The following is a 27,224-nucleotide window of genomic DNA, read 5'->3' on the forward strand; positions in this document are numbered from 1 at the left end:
CCCGCCGGCTGTGGGGCGGAGGCGTGAGCGAGCGCTGGTGCTGGCAGACTCGGCTGCGGGCTGCACACGGAGGGGCTGCGCCCGCCGGAGCTCTGGCGCAGGCACCAGCTCGGGTGTGCGCATGTGTTCCCAGGGTTCCTGTCCGGCTGCGCGGGTCAGACTCCAGCCCCGGGGCTCTGACTCCCTTGGCCGGGCCTCCGCTGGGCGGGAGATGAATGCTCTGCCAGTGGGGGTTAGCCAGACCCTGTCAGGTAAAGGGTGACTTGTTAGAGACAAGGCATAAGGGCCTGTCTACACATGGAGGCTGTGCTGTGTCTCCTTCCGAGATGCCATGTATGGCCCCCGGTGTAGATGTAGCGTACACCGACAGGAGGACTTGTGGTGCCAGAACACCACCTCCCCAAACAATAGTAGCTGTGCCCTTGGAAGCCCTCTTCTGGCTTCACAACTGTATCCACCCTGGAGGTTTAGTCAGCTATGTTGCTTGGTTGGTGGCAGGGAGGGTGTCATTTATTCACTCTCTTGGTAGGTATAGTTATGCCAGCATAAGCCTTAAGACTAGGCCAAGTTATTCAGGGGTGGAGTCCATGTGTGACACTTTTTTATTCTGGAATAAGAGTGCCTAGTTCTGGATCAAAAAGGAGAAGTCCGGTGGCACCTTAAAGACTAACATATATTTGGGCATAAGCTTTTGTGGGTAAAAAAAACTTCACTTATACAGATGCATGGAGCGCTCCACAAAAGCTTATGCCCACATATATCTGTTAGTCCTTAAAGTGCCACCAGATTCCTTGTTGTTTTTTTGTGGATACAGACTAACACGGCTACCCCCTGATACTTGTTCTGGAAGAAGAATGTTCACACTGGGGGCTTGTCTACATCAGAAAGTTGCAGCGCTGGTGAGGGAGTTACAGCGCTGCAACTTAGGAGGTGTACACATCTGCAGGGCACCACCAGCGCTGCAACTCCCTGTTTGCAGCGCTGGCCGTACTCCCGTTTTGTCTCGGGTGTAGAGGATCCAGCGCTGGTGATCCAGCGCTGGTAATCAAGTATAGACACTTACCAGCGCTTTTCTTGACCTCCGTGGAATAAGCAGGTATCCCAGCATACCTGAGGAAGCCTCTGGTAATCAAGCTGGTCTCCTTCCCCGGCTTGCTCTCGCGTTCCCCGAACCCCGAGCAAGCAGGTCTCCTTCCCTGCGGTTTGCAGGGTGGTTCCGGGAACGCGAGAGCAAACCGGGAAAGGAGACCAGCTTCGCCGCGGTTTGCTCTCGCGTTCCCCGAACAAGCAGGTCTCCTTCCCTGCGGTTTGCACGGTGGTTCGCGGAACGCGAGAGCAAACCGCGGCGAAGCTGGTCTCCTTTCCCGGTTTGCTCTCGCGTTCCCCGAACCCGAGCAAGCAGGTCTCCTTCCCTGCGGTTTGCAGGGTGGTTCGCGGAACGCGAGAGCAAACCGCGGCGAAGCTGGTCTCCTTTCCCGGTTTGCTCTCGCGTTCCCTGAACCCGAGCAAGCAGGTCTCCTTCCCTGCGGTTTGCAGGGTGGTTCGCGGAACGCGAGAGCAAACCGCGGCGAAGCTGGTCTCCTTTCCCGGTTTGCTCTCGCGTTCCCCGAAACCCCTTGAAGCCGCCCAACAGCGCTGCAGTGTGGCCACATCTAACACCACTTGCAGCGCTGGTTGCTGTAAGTGTGGCCACTCTGCAGCGCTGGCCCTATACAGCTGTACTAATACAGCTGTAACAACCAGCGCTGCAAAATTTTAGATGTAGACATGGCCTGGGAGTTGTTCAAAAGTAGCTGTTGCACCTTAAATTCACATTTTACGTTAATCTAAATTAACTTTGAAATGTAAACAAGCCTAAGTGTTGATTGGTCACTGTGCATTTAAGGTCTGAGGGATCATTCTATTCCAACACATTTTTCTATTAGCCTTTGTGGTACTTTGTTGGGAAGGGAGTGCAGCCCCTCCCAAGCTCTTTGATCATTGGGTACGTGGGGAGCAATTAATCCCACCTGTGTTAGCTTGTCTCCTGGAATGGTTAGAAAGCACTGCTTTTCCAATAACAAGAAGAGATTTGAATTTATGTTTAAACTGTTTAAGAAATAGGAGGAAGATTCAGATACAGTATTTGAACTAGCTCTTGTTTAGTCTTTTGGGGGGGAAAGGCAAGTGGATACATGTCTTGCTTTCAAAGGGTGCTAGAGTGATCTTGATCTTAACAGTCAGAGCAGTGATTATCCAATTTTTTCAATTTAACGGCTCAAAGAAATCAGGAGGCCAGTCAGTATTTTGGGGCAGAGTTTTGCCCTGTCCTTCACCCTTTTTGCCGCTTATTTGCATGGAGAATAGAAACCACGTGCAGGTATAGCTTACTGCAGCCCATTGTGGAGAGGGTAGGAAGTAGGAGTGGCTGGAGCATGCTGTGTACCAGTGAGATCGGCGTGAGGAGAAATACGTTGATAAGAGTGTGAGGCTTAGATACTGCGGTGATGGGAGCCGTAAAATAACCTAAGATAGAAAAATACATGATCACAGTGTGTCCCTGCCTCAGTTCCTGATATGGATTTACCAGCCCCCTAGAAGTGCTGTGAGGATCAGTACAGATTGTAAGGCACTAGGATAACATGGTAGTGGGCTCCCTTAAGAGAGATCAGTAGAGAGGGAGAGAGAAAGAAACAATGGCTGGAAAATTAATAAATATTCCTAGTTGGAAAGGTAGTAGACACTCTCCAGACCAGGGAAGTGTGTGTGTGTGTATATATATATAATATATATATATTTATTTATTTCTGGAGTGAATGAGCCTTGTCTTTGGGGGTATCCGGGCTCATGTATCCTTATTAGCTGTGCTGTATGGAAGGACACAGAGTTTGATATGAAGATGAATGTGGCTGGTGACGGGGAGACCATGGCAGAGAGCTTTTAAAAATTTGATAGGGATACTAAATCCTCCTGCGCTTTGATTGTGGAAGGCCAAACTCTTCCCTACAAGGATACAAGATCCTGGTATGTGTGTTACACACAGACACCCTGTTTACTTTTAGCGGAAAGATGGGATGAGAAAGTCAGCAGGGAGAATTTGGCCTGAATTAAACCGTCAGAATTTAAATCGGTTCAGGACCTGTGCGCAGACACATTTTCATGGAGCTATCACTCTTCACTGGCTTCAGTTTCTGTCTTCATAAATTTTCACCACGTGCAAGTGAAAACAGGGACTGTCCCTTTACTGCCATCTAGCGGAAAGGTCTGCTGCTTTTCAAGAAAGATAAACTACAGCGTGATAGAGGCGTGAAATCCTGTATATGTGCCGCTTCCTCTTTTTATATGGGTCCTGCTTTGCTCTGTGTCTCTGGCACAGTAATAGGTGGAGGTGTCTGCAGCTGCAGGGAGAACTGGTTCTCGGAGGAGTCAGTCGAGATGGTGATTCGGCTCTGGAAAGATGAGCCGTAGTTCGTGTTCCACGTGGAACCACTGTAATATACCTGTCCCAGACACTTCAGCCTTTTTCTGGGAGGCTGCCAGATTCAATAACCACTGGTGATAGAATAACCTGAGACAGCACAGGTCAGTGTGGGGGTCTCTCCAGGCTTCACCACTCCCGGGCCAGACTCTATCAGCTGTACCTGAGAGAGGACACCTGGGGAAAGGAGAACAGAGCTGACTCTCGCCTGTAACTGGTGCATTTCCACACCTCGGTCTTTCTCAGGGGCCCATGAAATACTCCCTTGATGGGGCAGCGAGTAGGAAAAGAGAGAAGAGCAGTGACAATGTCATGGTGATTGTTAATGGAGAAACTTCCCAGTGGGCAGGACCAGGCAGTTCTGTGTCTGGGGAGAGACTGAGGCTCCTAGAACCAGGGGTTTGTATTTAAACAGGAACCCTCTAAGGCAGGGGTTTGCATGCGGGTTCCCCAGGATGGGTATAAGACAGGAAAGGGCAAACTCTTTGGCCTGAGGGCTGCATGGGGTTTTGTAAATTGTATGGAGGGCCAGTTAGGAGGTGGGGGCCAGGCCACAATCCCCTCCCCTATCTGCCTCCCTCCGGGGACTCCTGCCCATCCAACACCCCCACCCCTCGTTCACTGATGGCCCCTCTGGGGCCCCAGCCTCATCCACACACACCCACTTCCTGTCCCCTGACTGCATCCGGACCCCTGTCGCCACATCCAACCCCTCCTCTCATTCCTGACAGTCCCGCCCCCGGACTCCTGCCCCATCCAACCACCCTTTGTCCCCTGACTGCCCCCATTCAACCCCGTTTCCCCCCGACCATCATCCACACCACCACTCCAAATTCCCCTGCTTTCTATCCAACCCCTCCCCCCACTCTCTGCCCCCTTACTGCGCTGCCTGGAACACAGGTGGCTGGCAGTGAAACAGCAGCACTGCCCAGCTGGAGCCGGGACACATTGCCCCCAGCACAGAGCACTGGGTCAGGCTGGGCTCTGCAGCTGTGCTGCCCGAGGAGCTCGCACCCCCGCTGCCCAGAGCATTGCGCCGGCAGTGGAGTGAGCTGAGGCTGCGGGACACAGGGGACAGCAGGGGAGGAGCCAGGGGCTAGCCTCCTGGGCCAAGAGCTTGAGGGCCAAGCAGTATGGTCCCACAGGCCATAGTTTGCCCGCCCCTGAGCTAGATCCATCTGGCATATGATCCCTAGTTGCCTTGCACAAGTTAGAGTAGCCCCCAAGTTTGATCTAACCTGCTTTGAGGCAGAGAATCTGTGATTGATAGTTGAATGGAGCCGGAGGTACTTTAGCCATGCCTACACTACAAATTTATGTTGACTCAGGTTACATTGGCATACAGCTGTCACTATTAGTACATTGCTTATGTGTGTGCATACTTGGCTGCTTGTGCCAGTGGTGCTCATACTTTCCAAGAGTGCTTGTATCATCGCAGAGTGCAGTGCACCATGAGTAGGTATCCCCAAGACAGTGCACTAGGCAGTGGTAAGTTGCATAATGGAAGTTTTGGCAGTGCATAACAGGGCCAAAACAAGTCACGCAGGAGTGACCAGGAGCATTGGGTCCACTTCCCAGGTTGCAGCTCTCTACATCTCATAGTGTTATGTGTATCCCATAATTTTTGTTCCTTTATTTCAAAACTCCACAAACCCACATGACCCTCCTCGCTGTCTGTCATCTGACAGAAGCCTGGAGACTGCATAGCTTTGCATTATTATCATAGACATTGAAAGCACAGGGAGCGCAATCCTGGAGTATTTGCAGAGGTGCTTGAAAAACCAAATCAGTGGGGAACATGATTTTTTTGGACACATAGCTGTGCTACATCATAAGAACCAATTCAAGGTTGTTGGTGGCGTTCACAGAATAGCTGCAGATGTTGGAGTGCTCTTCTGGCCAAAAGAAACAAACGCTAACTGGTGGGATCTCATTCTAATGCAGGTTTGGAATGATAAGCAGTGGCTGCAGATCTTTTGGTGAGAGTTGTAAAAGGTTAACCAGCAAGCATTAGGCTTACCAGTTGACCAAAGTTAACCGTTAACCCTGGCAGCGCTCCGTTGGGCTGGTGGGAGGGACCCCAACCCTGGCTGCGCCAGACCCCAGCTGGATTGGCCCCAGGCCCCTTTGTGCCAGACCCCCTCAGCTACGTTGGTTCAACAAAATAATTTGAATCGTTTAACCGGTTAACTTTTTTAATCCAATATTTCCATCCCTACTTTGTGCAAGTCCACATTCCTGGATTCGTCCACTGAGCTTGCACTTGCCCTCCAGTACTGAGACACCAAAATGAGAGCTTTACTGATAGTGGAGAAGTGAGTGGCAGTCACACTGTGGAAACTTGCAACCCGATTGCTACTTGTCAGTCGGGAATCAATTCAGAGTTGGGAAATCTACCAAGGGAGCCGTTATCACGGAAATGTGTGGGGGCCATTAATTGTCTCCTGCTCTCGCAGTGTGCAGGACATAGTGAGTGGATTTGCAGCAATGGGATTCCCAAACTGCAGTGGAGCAATGGATGACACACACATCCCTATTTTGTCACCAGGCCGCCTTGCTACTGAGTACATCAACAGAAAGTGCTACTTTTCTGTGGTTATGCAAGCATTGGTGGATCACCAGGAACACTTCACTGACATCAGTGTGGGCTGTTCAGGGAACATGCATAACGCTCACAATCTTTAAGAACAGAGGACTTGTTGTTCATAGAGCTGCAAGAAGGGACTTTCTTTCCCAACTGGCGGATTACTAGTGGGATGTTGAAATGCCAATAGTGATTCTGGGGGACCCAGCCTACCCCTCTTTCTCCTGGCCGTACACCGGCCACCCCAACTGCACCAAGGAACAATTTAACTACTAGCTCAGCCAGTGTGGAATGACAGTTGAATGTGCTTTTCGTTAACTCATAAGATAGGACCTCAGTGAGGAAAAATATCCCAATGGTTATAGCTGTCTGGTCTGGCCTGCATAATGTATGTACAGCAGAAGGGGAAAAGTTTCTGCTGAGGTGGATGGCAGAGGTGGTGTGGCTGTCTGCTGAATTTGAACATCCAGATACAAGGGCTCAAGGCAGAGCTATATGGCTCAGGAAGGTTTTGAATGACCATTTTAATAGTGAGTCAGAGTAATGTGTGGTGGTGTAGTGTGCTCTATCCGACCCTGCTCTTTTGTGGCCTGGTAGGAGTTGTGTGGTGTTTGCTGTACACGTAGGAATATAACATTAATTCATCTATTTGTTTTTTGAATGGTCATGTGGGCTGTGATGTGAAGTAACAGATAAATAGGTGCTTTCAGAACTGCTGAGTAGTTGGCATCATATCTTGTGAACTAATAAAGATTGGAACAAAATCAGTGCAAAAATTGTAATTTCACAACAAATACATTATAAACTTAATAAATTTAGTTATGAACAGTGAAAGAATTTTCATGTCCATTTCAGCTACACAGATATTAACTCTGGCTTTCACAGGTCTGTGTATGTGAAGCTGTGATTGTCTCTATCACTCTACTCCGATGGACATTAAGGGTGCTGCAACACCTCCGGAAGCCACCAGAGTTTGCTGCATCTGTTTGCGCTGCCTGAGAAGCTCCACTGTGCCCTGGTGCATCTTCCTCTCCTTTTCCTGCTGGGACTTCTGGGCCTTTCTCCTCTCCACTCTTTCCTTTTCCAGACTGTCTGCAGTGTTCATCCTCCAGGCCCTGTGCTTATGGTCTGATACAGCACTGGCTTGCAGGATGTCCTGGAACGTGTTATCCTGAGTGGTTATCATCTTCCTCCACCTTATGTGGCTCCGCAGGTGTGGAGGGGGAGACTCTGAAGGCCACGGTGGCAACAGCTGAAGATAAAACACAGAGGTACTATTGCTGATGCATTCACTATAGAAAGTGAAACTTAAGATGTTGAAGTTGCTCCCCAAAAGTTTTAAGCACTACATTCTCACTTCTGCTTGGGATTTCTTGTGCATGGCACCAATCACTGCACCAGCCATGGTGAATATGGCCTACTGGGGGATAAGGGAAATGAGGAGAGAATTGCTTGGTTGCATGATTGTAATAGTGTATATAGGACAATGACAATAAATACTGGCACCCTTTTCCACAGTAGATGATTTTTAGCTGATATCTCTTGAGGGTAACAAAGGTTCTCACACAGTTGCAGCAGATATCCCAAAGCCACCTGGGCCCATGTGCTCTACCCAGTGTACTGCAATAGTGCCTGCTGAAGTTATCACTGAGTGGCATGGGAAAGTGTCCAACCTTGAAGAAAGAAACAAGGCAGCCCTCACTCGAAACCATCAGAGGATTGCAGAGTACTTCCATGAAAGTTTCGTCGAGATCTCTGAGGAGGATTCAAGGAACATCCCTGTGTACATAAACTGCTATGCATGGTCCCTAGCTCTAGAGGGAAATGAAAATCAGATAGCAGCTCTACCTCTCTTGATTGTACCACTATGTCTTCTAGCATGAGTAAATTAATGAAAAGTGGAAAGATTGTGTCTTGCTTTGGGGGGAGGAGGGAGAACAACTCTGTAATTAAAAATTTATTTACACTGTTCCCTGCGGTTCCTTCCCCTACATTGGGCTCACTCGTGCTGGACTGTGATGGAGTAAAAATAGGTCCTGGCTCACTGCACAGCTGGATCCCTTGGTCACCTATCCCCATCCTTCTCTTTGCTGTTCATGGCAGGAGCTTGTGACTTAGGTTCCTTCGATGTATTCATGGTGCTGTTGAGAGTGGTGGTGCAATCTCTGCTGAGGATGGCATGCAGCTCTTTGTAAAAGCAGCAGGTTTGTGGCTTGGCACCAAATTGGTTGTTGGCCTCCCTGGCCTGGTATGCTGCCGCAGCTTCTTGGCTTTCACATGGCATTGCTGCTGGTCCCTGTCATACCACTTCTCCTACATCCCCGGTGCTGGAGAGGGGGCCGGTGCAGAGCAGAGAGTCTCAGGCGGTACCGGGGGTTCTGTCCCCAGGTTGGAGTCTGGGCGTGGGACTGCCGACTCGGGATGTATTGACTTATCCCTCTGCCAAGGAGGGGAGGCTGAAGATGCCTTGGACGCTCTAGCCACTGAGCAGATTCCCGTCTGGGTGGGCATCTGCGGCCACAGTGCCCATTGACATCACTTTCCTTGCCATGGTGCCCCTTGCCACTGACCAATTTGAGGGCCCGGTGGTGCAGTTTGTTCCAGCTGAGCCTCATGACCTGGTAATGGGTGGCTAGGTGCCAATGCTGAGGTCACTGTTGAGCGCACAGTCTCATAGGAGCGGCAAGAGCAGTGGTGCCTACGACTGTGCCTTCTGCGGGACCGGGACCTCGACGCTGAGGACCCGGTACCCATCGGAAGTGCTTCTCTAGTACTCACCCGGTGCCAGGAGCTACGATGTTCCTGTGCTGGTGAATTGCGAGAGGAGTCCCGATTGCGATGCCTGGCAGAGCGGGAATTTGAGTGGGAATGTTGATGGCATCGGGACCAGCTGCAGTAGCTGTGACATGAAAAGCGTTTATGGCGCCTGTCATGGTGCCTGCAACCGTCACTGCGCTGATGAAGGGGCCTTGAGACTCCCGTTCGAGCAGCGAGCCAGTCAACCTTACTGGTGTAGAGGGCTGGTGTGAGCTGCGAGAAGACTGCGTGGAACGAGGTAAGGAGCAGTCCTCAGAGTGGGAGCTGCGCTGTGCCGGGAGGGGGAGTCTGATGAGCACCCAGCAGCGGCTTATCTCGGGACCGAGGACCCGACACTGGTGGTGCCCCCGGTATCAGTAAGTTCAAGATGTCTTGCGCGGCCTTTGCAGCTTCCAGCGTCGATGGGATCCTCTCTGCAGGGGAGGCACATGTGGACAGAACTGGGTTGCGCCGCTAACAGGAGTCAGAGGCCTAGGGCCTGGGGGAGAATGAGGGCTGCCCGACTCAGGACCATCCTCACCCCTCTTCTTTTCTCGGTGCCACCGTGAGATGGAAATCTTCCCTTGCTTCTTGAAAGGGGAGTGGTGCCGGCTAGTGGAGGTGACTTCACTACGCACTGAAGATGCAGTGCCGAGTCCACTCAATGTGCCAGGGTAGGGGCCAGAGCCAATTCCATCAGGAGGGCGTGAAGCTTGATGTCCCTTTCCTTCTGAGTCCTCCGCGGCTTGAATGACCTGCAGATGTTGCAGCGCTCAGTCACATGCATTTCACCCAAGCAGCAGAGACACTCAGCGTGTGGATCACTTCTGGGCCTAGAACGGCAACAAAAGTCGCACAACTTGAAGCCTGGGGCACAGGACATGCCCCGAGCCCACTCTAACTACTTGAAAAACTACTGAAAGTACCTGTATCACTAAGGTCAACAAGAGAAGTTGCGGCAAGGCTGGAACAAGATGTTCTGACTACCTTCACCGGCAGCAAGAAGGAACTGCGGGTCGGGGGAGCGTGCGGCTCCCCTTATAGTGCAATATAGAGGCGCCCCTCCAGGGGTCACAGCGGTGCTTCCCCGTACGGGTACTGCTAAGGGGAAAAATTTCTGACACTGGTGCACGTGGCAAGCACGCACACCTACTGTGGAATATAGCTGAGCAACACATCTCGAACACCAGTTATGGAACAGATAACTGTCCTTTCTCCTACATCCCCTGAACAATCTGCTCGTAGAAGGCAATGTTTCTACAGCTGGATCAGAGCTGTGCCTTAACAGTCTCTTCTCCCTCAAGCCCAGGAGAGCCAATATCTCCTGTCTACTCCAAGCAGGAGCACATCTGGAGTGTGTGGATGGCATAGTTAGCTAGGCAGTTGCAATCAACAATGGAGAGCTGCTAGGTCTGCTCACCAAGCCGGGCAATCAGAAAAAAGGAATCTCCAACATTCGCAGGGCTTTAGAAGGGAGAGAGTGGCTTCCAGTCTTTGTGACCCCTGGGCAGTTGAGTTCACTATGATGACCAGAGCAATCTGTGGGGTATTGTAGGATGGTTGCTGGGGGATAGTTGAGGTCAACATAACTTGTCTACACTTACATTTTATAGTGCTCTAACTTGTGTGTGTGCGCGAGAGAGAGAGAGAGAAAATCACTCCCCTGAGTGCAGCAAGTCTGAGCGCTTTAACGTGCTAGTGTAGACAGGCTCCGAGTGTTGGGAGCCACGCTCCCAGTGCTCGGCGCTAATCCACATTCGCTTCTCGTGGCAGCGCTTTGAAGTTTCCAGTGTAGACATTCTCTAACACAGTGTCTGCATTCGCACAGCTTCAACCAAAGTACATCAGCCATGGCTTTATGCTGCTTAGGGAGGTGGTGTTCCTATGTTGGTGTAATGGTACATTTACGTGGGTGGAAGATGAATTTAAATGTAGATACATGCAAAAGTAGGTTGATGTAAACTGCCTTGCATTGACCTTACTTTGTAGTGTAGACCCGGCCTTTAGTTTGCATAAACACAGCTAGCTCTCTAAGTTTCTAACATACTTTTTCTGGAGTCCAAGCAATACTAACCTACACTGGTTTAACCTAAGGTGTGAATTTAATTTTCCCATGTAGATGAGGTTTACTATACGAACACAACACCTACGCCCTGAAATGGGAGGAGGGAAGACCTTTAGGATGATTTCTTCCTCTACTTGAACTCATACCTCCTAGCTTCTGGGATTTCTCCTTTGCCAGCCAGCAAAAACCTTTAGGAATCCAGATACCACCACAGTAAGATAATGTCTGCTTTAGACAGGTACGCTGGCTTACTGACACCACCTACTACTTGTGGGACAGATTAGAGGGATTGTTTGATACTTGTCCTGATTTAAGCTGTGGGAAGCTTGGAGCTACTGAGTTTAAGAGGAGCTTGTCAAGATGGAGTTTAAAGAGGACTTTTAAAATGAATACATTTTGACCTGATTAATCTTTGCCTCTGGGCAATAAGATGGAGGCAGTGTTTAGATTTTAGTATCGTGATTCTCCTATTTCAAAAATATTTGCTTATGTAATTCAGAAATAACTTATAAAAGGCAATTTCTAATGGGTTGTATGTACTGAAGCTCAATCAGTGTAGAAGCTGGCAATGGACCACAGGCATCTCAGTAGAAGAGGGTCTTGGGAGATCTAAAGGAGAACAAAGTGGCTTCAAGATAGGTGGCGAATTATATGGGTCTGTGATGCTCATGCTTTACCAATATTTAAGAATGTGGGCCCAGCTCCACTAAAGTTTAGGCTTATATTTTCAGTCTCATCCTGTCCATAGAGCAACTGCTCTGGGCCCCACGCTTCAGGGGAACGTGGGGTCCAGGGTGGCCTGAAGGTTTAGTGGGGGACCTATCGCCAGCAGAAGCAAGTGACCTGGCCCCAGCCCACTCAGCCACACCCTGCTTGCTCCCAGCATTGCTCGGAGGAGGGGGTGGAAGCCGGAAAGGGGCAGGGGCTTAGGGGAAGGGGTGGTGTGTGGGCATGGCCTGAGGTGGAGGGAGGGATTGTCCTGGCCCCCACACCTCCCTAGGGATGGCCCTGGGTCCAAGTCCTGCTCCCCATACCTGCCTTGTAAGACGATATATAGTTTTTGAAATAATGTAAAAATGGACTGGAAACTCTATGTATTTAACAGTTCTTCTTCAAGTGCTTGCTCATATCCATTCCAGTTAGGTGTGCGCGTGCATGTTCGTCGGAAGATTTTTACCCTAGCAACACTCGGTGGGTCGGCAGGGCGCCCCCTGGAGTGGTGCCGCTATGGTGCCGGATATATACCCCTGCCGACTCATCCGCCCCTCAGTTCCTTCTTACCGCCCGTGTCGGTCATTGGAACAGTGGAGCGCGGCTAGCTGTTCTCCACCTCCCTAGCTATTTGCTCGTTTCTAATCGTTATTGTGTATATAGTTCAATATTCTATATTTCTAGTTAGTTTTATTAGTTCTTTGTTGTAGTTATTGTATATAGTTAAGAGGGATCGGGGATTAGCCTCTTCCCCTCACCCGGTACTGGGTCCCATGCCCGGTTCACTGGGCTTCAAACCATGCTCGGCCTGTCATAGGCCGATGCCCACAGGAGACCCTCACGACTCCTGTCTCAAGTGCCTGGGCGAATCCCACCTCGCAGACAATGCCGCATCTGCCAGGCTTTCAAGCCCCGGACAAAAAGGGAGCGGGGGCATTCGTCTCAAGCAGCTCCTGATGGAGGCAGCTCTAATTCCTCCCTCTTCGGCGCTGATTGCTGCACCAGGGACAAATGTCTCTTCCGCACCGGAGCACACGGGCACCATGAAGGCTCCTCGGCACCAGCCATCACCTGCCCAGGCTCCTGCCCGGCACCGCGCTCTGTCCCCAAGGATCAAGAAGCATAAGACTACACCGCAGTCAGAGCGCTTAAGTCGGACCGCCCGGTACCGTCAACTGCCGCGGCACCGACGTCTTCTGTGCCATTGATTCCGGTCTCGCAAGAGCCATCGAGTCTGGTGCCTACCAGCTCCCCGGCACACGCCATGGTTGAGCTTATTGTGCCCTCCACACCAGAGATGTTCTCTACAGCAAGGGAGTTGATTGCCTTGACGGAGCCCGAGCTGCCTCAAGCCCCGGCACTGCCGGTGCGGGTTGTTCAATCATAAGACAAACCCACCCTGCTGAGACCATGCTTGCCCGGCACCACCGAACATCGCCGGTCGCGATCCAGGTCCTGCAGACACTCTCAGTCCCATCATCGGTCCTGGTCCCGACGCTGCTCGCAGTCCCAGTACCGCTCCCCATCTGGGTACCGGTCACACCCGCGGCACCATTCGAGATCTTGGTCGCCGACCCGATACTTTCGGCACCAATCCAGGTCCCGGCACCGTACCTCTCGCAGCCGATCTCGACGCGGGGATTCAAGGTACCGGTCGACCTCCCGGCACCACGCTGGTCGCAGGTCTCGGTCTCACTCTTGGTACCGGTACGACTCCCGGTACCGCATGGAGATGGATCGAATAGACGCAGAGACCCTCCCCAAACGGTCTCAGCTCCTCTGTGGCCTTCATGTCATCCATCCGTATCATCCCATGCGGACAGTGCTTCCTATGGGGTTTCGGATACTCGCAGCAGGTTCGCCCAAGGATCCCACGGTCTGGATCAAGGACCTCATCAGTGGTCCTTTTGGACGCCTTTGGCTTATCACCCAGAGGCCGCTGTCAACTGACCTCCCCCTGATGGTACGGAGAAAGCTCCTGTCCCCGCACCGGACCCCCACGATCTTCCGGCTCCGGATGTCTCCTAGGATCAGGAGTCAGTACAGGACCCGCTCGTCCCGGGACTTTCATCCTCTTCTTTTCCGGATGAAGCAGTAACGGGGACATCATCGTCGGGCCCGCCTCCAATTGATCTCAGGTCACACCAGGACCTCCTCCGGCGTATCGCCCAGAACATTAACTTGCCAGTAGAGGAGGTTCCAGAGGTGGAGGTCCCGGTGATAAGTATATTGTCGGCGGAGGCACCAACCAGAGTGGCCCTGCTGTTCATTCGTTCGATCCAGGCTAAGGTAAACACCATCTGGCAATCCCTGGCATCTATCCCGCCCACAGCCAGAGGGGTCGAACGGAAATACATGGTGTCCTCCAAGGAGTATGAATACTTATATGTGCAACCCCCTCCCTGTTCATTGGTTGTACAATCCGTCAGTGAGCGGGAGCGCCACGGCCAACAAGCCCCTGCACCTAAATCAAGGGAGGCTAGGCGAATGGATTTGTTGGGACGGAAAATCTATTCCGCGAGAGGCCTCCAACTCAAGGTAGCAAACCAACAAGCCCTGCTGAGTAGATACAGGTACAACACCTGGGAGGCTGTAGGGAAGTTCAGAGCTGGTCCCACAAGACTCCCACCAGGAATTTACAGCATTATTGAAGGAAGGAAAGAAAGTAGCGCGGACCTCCCTACAGGCCTTGCTAGACGCTGCTGGTTCGGCAGCTAGAACGATAGACTCTGGTCCCGATTAACCTCGGATCTTTGGGTCCTATGCACGGTGGAGTTTGGATATCATCTTCAGTTTATTTCACCCCCTCCGTCTCTATCCCCCTGCTCGTCCCTCTTCAGGGGCCCCTCTCACAAGCAACTCCTCCTGCAAGAGGTTCGGAGGCTCCTTACAATGGGAGTTATAGAGGAGGTACAAAAGGAATTAAGGGGCAAGGGGTGTTTTCCCGATATTTCCTAATCCCCAAGACGAAAGGGGCCTCCGGCCTATCCTAGACCTGCGAGGACTGAACAAATTCTTGAAAAAGTTCAAGTTCCGCATGGTATCCCTGGGGACCATCATCTCTTCCCTGGATCTTGGAGATTGGTACGCTGCTCTCAATATGAAGGGTGCGTATTTCCACATTGCAATTTACCCTCCGCACAGACAGTATCTACGCTTTGTGGTGAATCATCAACACTATCAGTTTACGGTCCTTCCCGTTTGGCCTCTCCACAGCCCCTCGGGTATTCACAAAGTGTATGGCGGTAGTCGCCGCCTCCCTCCGTCGTTGTCGAATACATGTCTTCCCATACCTTGACGACTGGCTTATTCGAGGGACCTCTGAGGCACAAGTCACCAGTCGTGTGAACATCATCAAGAACCTATTCACGCGTCTAGGCCTGATAATCAATTTGGAAAAATCTACTCTAGTGCCTACGCAAAGGATTGAGTTCATTGGGGCCACTCTGGACTCCAATCTTGCAACGGCCAGTTTGCCTCTACCTCATTTTCAGGCAATAGTCTCACTTATACAAAGACTTCAAAGCGTCCCGACAACCTCAGCTCGCACCTGCCTTGGCCTCCTCGGTCACATGGCTGCATGCACATTCGTGACAAAGCACGCCAGACTGCGCATGCTTCCCCTTCAGACTTGGCTCGCCTCAGCCTACCATCCAGGCAGACGCCATAGATATTGTACTCACAATTCCACCGAGCATTCTCGGCTCCCTCGACTGGTGGCTGACGCCATCCCTGGTGTGTGCAGGTCTGCCCTTCCATCCACCACAGCCTTCCGCGTCCCTAACAACGGACGCGTCATCTCTCGGCTGGGGTGCTCACCTAGGTCACCTTCGCACTCAAGGCCTTTGGTCGTCTCAGGAGTTGGCGTTACACATAAATGTCCAAGAAATGAGAGCAGTCTGACTGGCGTGCCAAGCGTTCCAGCGCCATCTTCAGAGTCATTGTGTTGCAGTGTTCACAGACAACACAACGGCCATGTATTACATAAACAAGCAGGGAGGGACACGATCTTCCCCCTTTTGTCAAGAGGCGATACAATTATGGGACTTTTGCATAGCTCACTCAATAGACCTGGTAGAGTCCTTTCTCCCAGGAGCCCGGAACGCTCTGGTAGATCAACTGAGCAGATCCTTCCTGTCTCACGAGTGGTCCATCTGTCCAGGACATTCTCCATTCTGTCTTCGGGAAGTGGGGGTTTCCCCACATAGACCTCTTTGCCTCCCGAGAGAACAGGAAATGCCAGGTGTTCTGCTCTCTGCAAGGTCGCTCCCCGGGCTTCCTCTCGTATGCATTCCTAATTCCGTGGAAGGGGCACCTATTTTATGCCTTCCCACCCTTTCCTCTCGTCCACAGAGTCCTACTCAAGGTCTGCAGGGACAGAGCCCAACTAATCCTGATCGCTCCGGCATGGCCAAGACACCATTGGTACACCCTGTTGCTCGACCTCTCTGTGGCAGACCCAATCCCCCTGCCACTATGCCCGGACCTCATAACACAGGACTTCGGCAGGCTTCACCACTCGGACCTGCAGTCCCTTCATCTGACAGCGTGGCTGCTGTCTGGTTGAGCCAATCTGAGTTGCGTTGTTCCACCTCAGTACAACAGGTGCTACTGGGAAGCAGAAAGCCTTCCACGCAGATGACATATCTCGCCAAGTCGGAGCGCATCTCCCACTGGTGCGCTCAGCGTAACTTTATCCCTGAAGGTGTATCAGTTCCCATTATCTTGGACTATTTATGGTCCCTCAAGGAGCAGGGCCTGGCGATCTCTTCTATAAGGGTGCATCTTGCAGCTATTTCCACCCTAGGGAAACTGGCAGTTCAATCTTTTCTCACCCCATAGTTTCCAGATTCCTCAAAGGCTTGGAGCGGCTGTATCCTCAGGTCAAGCGCCCGACCCCTACCAGGGATCTAAACCTGGTGTTGGCTAGGCTTATGAATCCCCCCTTTGAGCCTTTAGCCACATGCTTGCTGCTGTACCTTTCCTGGAAGACAGCTTCCTCGTCACTATCACCTCGGCTAGACGAGTCTCGGAACTCTGAGCTTTGACTGCGGATCCCCCGTATACGGTATTCCACAAGGACAAGGTACGGCTGCGACTGCACCCAGCATTCCTCCCTAAGGTGGTCTCTGCCTTCCATGTTAATCAAGACATCTTTCTACCAGTCTTTTTCCAGAAACTGCACTCATTGCGTCGGGAACAACAGCTACATACCTTGGATGTCTGCAGGGCTCTCGCCTTTTATATCGAAAGGACCAAATCCTTCCGACGCTCGCTTCAGCTCTTTGTAGCTGTCACAGAGCACATGAAGGGCATGCCAGTCTCTTCCCAACGAATTTCATCTTGGATGACATCCTGTATCCGGATGTGCTATGACTTGGCTCACATTCCGACTGGCCATCTCACCACCCATTCTACTCGGGCTCAAGCCTCATCTGCCGCTTTCCTGGCCCATGTTCCCATCCAGGAAGTGTGTCGCGCGGCTACCTGGTCTTCCATCCACACCTTTGTATCATGCTACGCACTGGTCCAGCAGTCCAGAGACGATACCACCTTTGGCTCCGCGTTCTTACATTCCACAACGTCTCACTCCGACCCCACCGCCTAGGTAAGGCTTGGGAATCACCTAACTGGAATGGATATGAGCAAGCACTCGAAGAAGAAAAGATGGTTACTCACCTTTGTAACTGTTTTTCTTCAAGATGTGTTACTCATATCCATTCCAAACCTGCCCTCGGAGTAGCCAGCAAGAAGGAACTGAGGGGCGGATAGGTCGGCAGGGGTATATATCTGGCATCGTGGGGGCGCCCTGCCGACCCACCGAGTGTTGCTAGGGTAAAAATCTTCCAACGAACATGCACGCGGCGCGTGCACACCTAACTGGAATGGATATGAGCAACACATCTCGAAGAACAACCGTTATAAAGGTGAGTAACCGTCTTTTTTTCTCTATATTGCACAATATCACGATCATAAGAAATTTATTTAACTAAGAATATCAACTTTATTAGTACTACTTAAGTATGACATACTGTGTTTAAGTACATTGTTACTATCTATACATAACACAGTTCATTTGAATATGCCGCCACCCTGCCTCTCCTGGCCCCTGCTCTGCCCCTTCCCTGCTCCCATTCCATCTCTTCCCCCAAGCCCTCTTTCTGGCTTCTGCCGCCTCCCCTGAGTGATGCTGGGAGCCAGCAGGGCAGGCTGTGGCCAGGTTGCTTGCTGCTGCTGGCGACAAGCCTCCCGCTAGCCCCACTGTCTGCCCTTGACCCTGTGTTCCCCTGAAGTGCGGGGCCTACGGGGTTGCCCCGGCTCTGCTTGGACCCGTTCTGGGCACCACCAAAAATTATGCAAACTGGCGCCCATGGGCTTTAACAATAGTTTAGAGAGGGCATTCCAACTGTAAGAAAGCATGGAAGAACTTCCATGTGAGGGTGATAGTAGAGGCATAAAATAGACTGGGCTGGCTTCACTGATGTTGCAGAAAAGATAATGGGATTGTAGCTGATCAGTGGCCAGATTGTGGCCTCGTGAAGTACTACAGTATAGTTATCTTTAATAGAGGTGCAGTCAGCGGAGACCTCAGGGCTCTGCAATCTGCAATGGTTTATTGTGAGGTAAATGGCCAAATCATACTGCAGACTTGTAGTGTCTGTTTTTTAAAGGAACAATCAGCTGCAGTCTGCTCTGTTTCATGCAAATTAAGGATAGTCCTCCACTCCTAGGAAGTAGTTTTGGATCCCTTGTTCCAGCCAAATTAAAAAAAAAAAAAAAATCATCCCACCATGAGTAAATGTTGGTTCTTGTTACTGTCCCAAAGGATTTTAGAGATACTTGAAATAGATGAAAATCTGAGACTGCAAATTGAGCATTGTTGCCCTGGATAAGTTTGTCCGTTGATTGTTTACTTCTGGTTTAACAGGGAGAAGTGGTGCATTGGTTGGCTTGTGCTCTATATGTTGCTTGTCGTAAAAGCATACTTCCCACGGTTGGAAGTGGCCTTATGGAAGGAAACTGCGTTTCACTGACTAGGATACTACGGTCAGCCAAACTAAGGTATTTTTGTGTTTTATTTTTCGCTTTTTTTTTAGAGACCTAAACATCTGTGCGTAGTTGCAGCTTCTCTTATAGAAAGAGACCTTCTAAAAACGCTAAAATGTATTACTGGCACGCGAAACCTTAAATTAGAGTGAATAAATGAAGACTTGGCACACCACTTCTGAAAGGTTGCTGACCCCCTGATTACATTTTAATGTTTTTAGAAGGGCTCTTTCTCTAAGTCTATAATATATAACTAAACTATTGTATGTAAAGTAAATAAGGTTTTTAAAATGTTTTAAGAAGCTTCATTCAAAATTAAATTAAAATGAGGATCTCCCCAGGCTGGTGGCCAGGACCCGGGCAGTGTGAGTGCCACTGAAAATCAGCTCGCGTGCAGCCTTCGGCACACGTGCCGTAGGTTGCCTATCCCTGTTCTAGACTGAGCACTGATTCCCATTGGATAGATAGAAAGATTAACCTAAATAGTTTATACGGAAGCCCCTGGAACCCCATAAGATTGGGTCCCTAATCCATGAACTACTGGAACTCATTTACAAAATTTTCTTAAACATTACATGACTATATTGTCTCATACTATAGAATTAGAATTTATAACCCCTATTCCATGATGAGATATCTTTGAGCTACAATGTATCTTAATTATAGCTATCTTTAGATAGGCTTTGTCCTCCAAAGCATTATATCAAAAAAGGTAATTTAAACTCTTTTTTTTATCCACCCTGTTTACATCCCTAGGCCAGAGAATCCAGTGATTTCTACATCTAGTCCAGTAACTTCTGTTTGAACTAGATTTTATGTTTTAGAAAGATATTCAGTCTTGATCTAAAGACTGCAAGTGATGGAAAATTAACCACTTCCTTTGGTAATCTGTTCTAATGGTAACCACCCTCACCGTTTAAAAATTTCCAGTAATCTTCTTTCAGCTTTAATTTTGCTGACTAGTCTCTGGCCATTGGATCATGTTATACCTTTGTGTAGATTGGTTTGAGCATTGGCCTGCTAAACCCAGGGTTGTGAGTTCAATCCTTCAGGGGGCCATTTGGGAATTAGTCCTGCTTTGAGCAGGGGGTTGGACTAGATGATCTCCTGAGGTCCCTTCCAACCCTAATAATCTATGATTCTATGAATAGCCCACTAGGATTTATTATTTTCCCCTCTACAGATAATTACACACCATGAATCACGTCATCTTCCTTCATTAAACTAAATACATGGCAATTTTTTATTAATTTTTTGAAGTCAGATCGTTGGATTCAAAATTGAAAGTGCTGACCATTTCACAATGAAACTCGTATGAATGCTTGGGTGCTTAGAGATATATAATTACATAAGTATTTATGCACTTTGGTATTAATGCAGTACTTAACCAGGACACCTGTATTGAAGAATTAAGCACCCAGTTGTGAAAATTATATTTTGTCTGCCCCTCAACTCTTCTTTTTTTTCTGACCCCACCAAAGAGCCACCTTCTCTGATCTGAATTAATCTATGCAAGGGTGTGGAAACCAAAGGAAATCCACAAGTAAGCGTTAACGGTCTGGAACATACTCAGCACTGGAGTCTAGCAAAATGTGTTTATCTTTTTCTGTAATTAAAGCAGTTACTAAGCAATAAATTAATCAATTTAGTTTTCACCAAAAATCCATCTTTTGTTAAAAAGATCAAGAGTTGGGGTGGGGGGGGGAAGAATCTTAGTCTAAACTATTTGATCTGTTTCATGGCTGGAGATTAAATTATAATTAAATGTTACTTTTTTTAAGTTTAATTCAGTTTTTTAGTAAAATGAAAAAGTGGATGGACATGTCAGACCTGCCGCAGGAATTTCGGGAGCGAATGGAGAGGCTGGAGAGAAACTTTGAAGTGTCGACTGTGATTTTCAGAAAGTTTGAACCAATATTTTTGGATGTATTTCAAAATCCTTATGAAGAAACGCCTAAACCACAAAGGAGCAGAAAACAGAGGTATATTGAGAGATGTAAATGATTTTACTGAAAAGTAAGGCTGTTGATTAATTGCAGTTAACTAATGTGATTAACTCAAAAAAATTGACTGCTATTTAAAAAAAAAATCAATTAATTGCACTGTTAAACAATAGAATAGCAATTGAAAATTAAATATTTTTGGATATTTTTTCTACATTTTCAAATATTTTAATTTCTGTTACAACACAGAATACAAAGTGTACAGTGCTTTATATTACAAATATTTGCACTGTAAAAATGATTTTAAAAATATTTTTCAGTTCACCTCATACAAGTACTGCAGTGCAATCTCTATCATGAAAATGTAACTTACAAATGTAGAGGGTTTTTTTGTTACATTAACTGCACTCAAACAAAACAATGTAAAACTTCACAGCCTACAGGTCCACTCAGTCCTACTTCTTGTTCAGCCATTCTCTAAGACAGACAAGTTTGTTTACGGGAGACAGTGCTGCCTGCTTCTTGTTTACAATATCACCTGAAAGTGAGAACAGGCATTCGCATGGCACTTTTGTAGCTGGCATTGCAAGGTATTTACGTGCCAGATATGCTAAACATTTGTGTGCCCCTTCATGCTTCAGCCACAATTCCAGAAGACGTGCTTCCATGCTGATGACGTTTGTTAAATACTGTGTTAATTAAATTTATGACTGAACCCCTTGAGGGAGAATTGTGTGTCCCCTGCTCTGTTTTACCCTCTTTTTGCCATATATTTCATGTTATAGCAGTCTCAGATGATGACCCAGCACATGTTGTTTGATTTACAAACACTGTCACTGCAGACCTGAAAAAATGCAAAGAAGGTACCAGTGTGAGATTTCTAAAGATAGCTACAGCACTCGACCGAAGGTTTAAGAATCTGAAGTAGCATCCAGAATCTGAGAGGGACGAGGTGTGGAGCATGCTTTCAGAAGTCTTAAAAGAGCAACACTCTGAGGCAGAAACTGCAGAACCCGAACCACCAAACAAGACAATCGACCTTCTGCTGGTGTCATCTGACTCTGATGAAAATGAATGTGCATCAGTCCGCTCTGCTTTGGATTGTTATCAAGCACAACCCATCATCAGCATGGATGCATATCTTCTGGAATGGTGGTTTGTGCATCTGGCACATAAATATCTTGTGATGCTATTATGACGTTATTGGCATGAACTGTGACTGTATGGATCATTGTTGCAACCACTGTTATATATTTGCAGCAAATATTAAAAAGAGGAGGTCAAGTGGGGCTTCTGTGAAAGGTTGTAGTTTGCTGGTTATGATTATGCTGTCTATATGTGTGTGTCATATTTTTGTATTTGAAGTTGTGAATATTGGCTATATACTTATATCTCAGTGTGTTTTGTTTCTAAGTAATCTCAGTGAAATATTTGGTCAGCTTCTTGAGAAAGGACTATTTTCAGTAAGTGCCCAGTCGAGAAACACTTAAATGACAGTGGATTTTGGGAGACGCCAATCCACATCTGAGCTTTCCTGGGAATGTTCAAACTAACATGTAAACAATGGCCTGGGTCTGCAAAAAGCTGAATCATTCATGGACATGTGACATACCAAGATGGCTACAAACTCCATCTTGTTGCTGTGATTTTTGCACAGGAGAAAAAAGGGGTTACCTTCCACGTGACAGAGGATATAAAAGGCCTTGGAAACCCCTCCATTTTCTCTTCAGTCCTGCTTCTTATCTCTGGAGGAACTTTGCTTGAAACCAAAGCTCAAAACCATGGGTCGGCAACCTTTCAGAAGCGCTGTGCCGAGTCTTCATTTATTCACTCTAATTTACGATTTTGCAGGCCGGTAATACATTTTAATGTTTTTTAGAAGGTTTCTCTCTAAGTCAATATATTATATAAGTAAACTAGTGTTGTATTGTAAAATAAACAAGGTTTTCAAAATGTTTAAGCAGCTTCATTTAAAATGTTGATCTTACACTGCTGGCCCACTGCTGGTCTGGGGTTCTGTTCACCTAGGCTGGCAGTGAGCTGAACGGGGCCTGCGGCCAGGACCCTGGCTGGCAAAGGTCCAGCAGTCAGAACTCCAGACCGGCAGCGGGCTGTGCGGAGCTGGCGGCCGGGACCCCAGACCAGCAGTGGGCTGAGCGGCTCAGCGCACTGTCGCGCAGGGGTTCCATCCACTGGCTCCTGCCAGCTTGGATCCCAGCTGCTGGACCTACTCAGCCCGCTACTGGTCTAGGGTCCCGGCCGTGCCCACATACAGTAGGTACCTACCTTCTCCCTGGTTCTGGCCCATTCTCTTCCTCTCTCTGCATCGAGCTGAGGGTCGGAGTGAACTGAGTACAGGACTGAGGGTGAAGGATCTGGCTAGGAGCTAGAATGAGGGAGGGGGCTCAGGGTTGGGGCAGGAGGTTTGGGTGTGGGGTACTTACCTGGGCAGGTCCCATTTGGTGTGAGGTGTGCAGGTGGGAATGTGGGGAAGGGAGGGTTTGCAGGAGCTCCCATTTGGGGATGGGGGGGATGGGAGGGAGTGCAAGTATCAGGGTGTGGGGGGGCTGGGTATGGGGGGGTGCAAGAGTCAGGGCAAAGGCTAAATGTGTATGATGTGGGTATAGAGCTCTGGGAAGGGGCCTGGGGGCTGTGCGGGTCTCAGGGCAGAGGGGTGGGTGGGTGTGGGGCAGGGGGTCAGGGCTCAGGGCAGGGAGGGTATGCTTCTTCTCTGCCTCTGCTGGGAGCAGTGAGCACGCTGACTCTGCTCCTTCCCGACTCCCTCCCTCGCAAGGGCCATCAGCTGATCGGCAGGGAGGGATAGAGAGGCAGAGGAGGGACAGGAACCCAGCACACTATGGGAAGAGGCAGGGGAGTTGGCAGGACCAAGCTTCTACCCCCGCAGGGCAGGGTGAGCAGAGGGCAGTGAAGAGCGGGCCGGGCTGGGCTGGGCAGGATTTTTAATGGCACGCTGCTGCCTGCCAGGACTCTGGCAGGCAGCAGCGTGCCATTAAAAATCGGTTCACATGCAGTCTTTGGCACACGTGCCATAGGTTGCCGACTCTTGCTCTAAACAAAAGACTAAACGACTCATCCAATCTGGGATGTTTGTACTACAGAGATTTGATTGGTTTAAATCAGCAGTAATCCCATCAAGCCTGAACTAAGAACTTTGCAATTGTTGTATATATTTTATTCCATTTAACCAATTCTAACTCTCATCTATCTTTCTTTCTTTTTATGAATACACCTTTAGATTTTAGATTCTAACGGATTGGTAACCATGATTTGTGTGTAAAATCTGACTTATATACCGACCTGGGTCTGGGACTTGGCCCTTTGGGATGGGGAGAACCTTTTTTCTTTCACTGGGGTATTGGTTTTCATAACCATTCATCCCCATGAGAAGCGGTGCTAGTGGTGATACAAGGAAGCTGGAGTATCTAAGGGAATTGCTTGTATGTCTTCTGGTTAGCGAGTGGGGTAAAACGGAAGTCTTCTCTGTTTGGATGGATTGTTCGAAACCCAGCCTTCAGCTGTAAGTGGCCTGCTCTAAGCAATTTGTCCTGTATTGATACTCTTAGTTGTCCTGCCAGAGGCCGCATTGTTATGGTTACAACAGTGCTATGTGGACGCCTGTTCTCACTTTCAGGTGACATTGTAAACAAGCTAGCAGCATTATCTCCTGCAAATGTAACCAGACTTGCTTGTCTGAGAGAGTGGCTGAAGTAAGACTGAGTGGACTTTGTTTTATTTTTGAATGCAGTTATTTTTTGTATGTAATTTGACATTTGTAAGTTCAACTTTCATGGTAGAGAGTTTGCACTACAGTACTTGTATTAGGTGAATTGAAAATACTATTTCTTTTTTACAGTGCAAATGTTTGTAATAAAAAATAAATATAAAGTAAGCACTGTACACTTTTTTTATTCTGTGTTGTAATTAAATATATTTGAAAATGTAGTAAACATCCAAAAATGTTTAAATAAATGGTATTCTGTTTAATAGTGCGATTAATTGTGATTAATTTTTTTAATCACAATTTTTTCAGTTAATTGTGTGTTAACTGCAATTAATTGACAGGCCTAATTAATTGTATTTCAACTTCAGACAAAATTGTCAAGTAGTAGTTCTGACGAGTGTTCCCTCTAACTTTTCCCACGCATGTGCAGAATGAATTTTATGTGCACCAATACGGAGGTGATATATCACACATCACCTCCATATTGGTGCACATAACAAAATTCATGTGGCAGGGATGAGGCCAGAAGGTTTGGAGTGTGGGAGGGGCTCAGGACTGGGACAGAAGTTGTGGTGAGGAGGGGTGCTGGCTCTGTGGTGGGGCTGGGGACGCAAGGGGCTTGGGTGTGGGGGGTGCGGGCTCTGGGGTGAGGCCAGGGATGCAGGATTTCGGGTGCAGGCTGCCCTGGGGCTACAGTGGGGGGAGAGAGCACTCCCACCCCCCCATCTTTCTCCCCTCATAGCAGCACCTAAGCTAGGGCAGAGAGGTGCTTCTCTCCGCTGTGCAGCTCTGGGGGTGGGGCCACTGGATAGGCACCTCTCCCCCAGTTGCAGCAGATCCAGGCTGTGGCAGGGTTGGAGCCAGGGGTAGGGTGCTTCTCTTCTGGCCGTGGCAGGTCCAGGCTGGGTTGGGGCTGCGGAGGGGCGCCTCTGCCCTGGCTGCAGCAGGTCCTGCACGATGCTTAATAGGCTGCTGTGTGGCATCGCAGCTTAGAGGGAATTTAGGTTCTGACCATATCTTTTTTACGTGAGGAAATAATGGAACTCTAGCCATAAAACAAACAAGTAAAGCCCCGTATTATGGGATTGAAGTCTTACCTTTTCTCCTGTTTTTTTTTCCTGGTAGAAGGAAGTGCAGTGTTAAAGAACTGTTCAACTTCTGCTGGACACTCTTTGTTTACACCAAGGGTAAGCTGTTTTCATTAGCTGCCTGCATTGTACACATTTTGAATGATTAATTTTGTGGTTTTATTTGACGTGATATGCTGTCTTTTAAAGGGAATTTCCGTATGATTGGAGATGATTTAGTAAATTCCTATCATTTGCTTCTGTGCTGCTTGGACCTGATTTTTGCAAATGCCCTTTTGTACCCAGATAGGAGAGAGTTGCTAAATCCATCATTCAAAGGTATGTTAGTGTTTGCATTTGAAAGACATTTTTTCTTGTTAGTTCTTTTTGAAATATAATTGATCATAGCTGACCTTTTTGGTTTTTCCAGGTTTACCAGCAGACTTTCACACTGCTGAAGTCAAGGCCTCTGAAGAGCCTCCTTGCATCATTGCCACACTTTGTGAACTTCATGATGGACTTATGGTAGAAGCCAAAGGAATAAAGGAACACTACTTTAAACCCTACATTTCAAAGCTCTTTGATAGGAAGGTACATACTGATAACTTAAGAGTTTATAAAATGGTAGCATAAAATTGGGTGATAGGGCAACAAAATGGCAGATGAAATTCGGTGGTGATAAATGCAAAGTAACGTACATTGGAAAACGTAATCCCAATTGTACATATAAAATGGTGAAGTCTAAATTAGCTGTTGCCACTCAAAGATATTGGAGTCATTGTGGATAGTTCTCTGAAAACATCCACTCAAGATGCAGAAGCAGTCAAAAAAGCTAACCATCTTGGTAATCATTAAGAAATATAGAAAATATCGGATTGCCTCTAACTCCATGGTATGCCCACATCTTGAATACTGTGTGCAGATGTGGTCGGCTTATCACAAAAAAATGTATTGGAATTGGAAAAGATTCAGAAAAAGGCAACAAAAATGATTCGGGGTATGGAACAGCTTCCACATAAGGAGAGATTAATAAGACTGAACTTTTCAGCCTGGGAAATATGACTAAGAGGGATCTTACAGAAGTCTATACAATCATGGCTGGTGTGGAGAAAGTAAATAAGGAGGTGTTATTTACTCCTTCTCATAACACAAGAACTAGGGGGTCACCAAATGAAATTAATAGGGAGCAGGTTTAAAACAAACAAAAGGAAATATTTCTTCACACGACACAGTCAGCTTGTAGAACTCTTTGCCAGAGGATGTTGTGAAGGCCAAGACCACAACAGGGTTCAAAAAAGAACTGGACCTATCCTCCATGAATTTATCTATCAATGGCTGTTAGCCAGGATGGGCAGGGATGGTGTCCCGAGCCTCTATTTGCCAGAAGCTGGGAATGGGCAACGGGGTGGATCACTTGATGATTACCTATTCTACTTATTCCCTCTGAAGCACCTGGCACTGGCTACTGTCAGAAAACAAGATACTGGGCTAGATGGACCTTTTGGTCTGATCCAATGTGGCCATTATTATGTTCTTATAATGGTAGCATCCATATAAAGAAATGATCCTTACACATAAAGAAAGGAGTGCAAGTGAGAATATAACAGGTAAATGAACACAGTGATTGGCACAGGTTTTGGTAGTTGAGCATTTTGGCAAAAGTGGGTATTTTCGTTTAAACATCCTTTTGTGAAGGAAAGAGATTAGTCAGGGTTGTGGGGGTTTTTGGTTTTGTTTCCCCAGTTATACCTTAGCAGAGAACTCTTGCCTTCTCTTGATTCTGAAACTCCCATTATGTGGACTGGCTATGGC

General features: G+C 48.3%; 1 protein-coding gene and 1 long non-coding RNA gene across 14 annotated transcripts in view; one reads left to right on the forward strand and one right to left on the reverse strand.

Moving 5' to 3' along the window:
* The window catches only part of LOC127031607 (uncharacterized), an 87,149-nt gene that overhangs the window by 23,006 nt on the left and 36,919 nt on the right, over nucleotides 1-27,224 (reverse strand). For 4 of the 8 annotated variants that reach the window (XR_007768572.1, XR_007768576.1, XR_007768573.1 and 1 more), the window contains one exon: nucleotides 6,806-9,670. The exons of 1 other annotated variant lie outside the window; for it this stretch is intronic. This is a non-coding gene — a long non-coding RNA (uncharacterized LOC127031607). Of the gene's footprint in view, nucleotides 1-1,901; nucleotides 2,506-3,012; nucleotides 3,635-6,805; nucleotides 9,671-25,450; nucleotides 25,555-27,224 lie in introns of those variants that run through there. 3 more of the 8 variants (XR_007768577.1, XR_007768575.1, XR_007768578.1) reach the window with 3 other exon arrangements.
* Nucleotides 1-27,224, forward strand: part of RBL1 (RB transcriptional corepressor like 1) — a 104,782-nt gene that overhangs the window by 433 nt on the left and 77,125 nt on the right. For 3 of the 6 annotated variants that reach the window (XR_007768570.1, XR_007768569.1, XM_050918597.1), the window contains exons 2-6: nucleotides 18,542-18,675; nucleotides 20,442-20,642; nucleotides 25,471-25,532; nucleotides 25,623-25,751; nucleotides 25,843-26,003. Coding sequence is in view for 4 of the 6 variants with exons in the window: in XM_050918597.1 (XP_050774554.1) it covers nucleotides 18,542-18,675; nucleotides 20,442-20,642; nucleotides 25,471-25,532; nucleotides 25,623-25,751; nucleotides 25,843-26,003 (687 nt within the window). In the remaining 2 variants the exon portion in view is untranslated. Of the gene's footprint in view, nucleotides 1-152; nucleotides 252-7,223; nucleotides 7,313-10,469; nucleotides 11,141-18,541; nucleotides 18,676-20,441; nucleotides 20,643-25,470; nucleotides 25,533-25,622; nucleotides 25,752-25,842; nucleotides 26,004-27,224 lie in introns of those variants that run through there. The other 3 variants (XM_050918596.1, XM_050918598.1, XM_050918599.1) reach the window with 3 other exon arrangements.

The sequence above is a fragment of the Gopherus flavomarginatus genome, chromosome 11 (assembly GCF_025201925.1).
Source record: "Gopherus flavomarginatus isolate rGopFla2 chromosome 11, rGopFla2.mat.asm, whole genome shotgun sequence".
In the NCBI taxonomy this organism is placed as follows: Eukaryota; Metazoa; Chordata; order Testudines; family Testudinidae; genus Gopherus; species Gopherus flavomarginatus.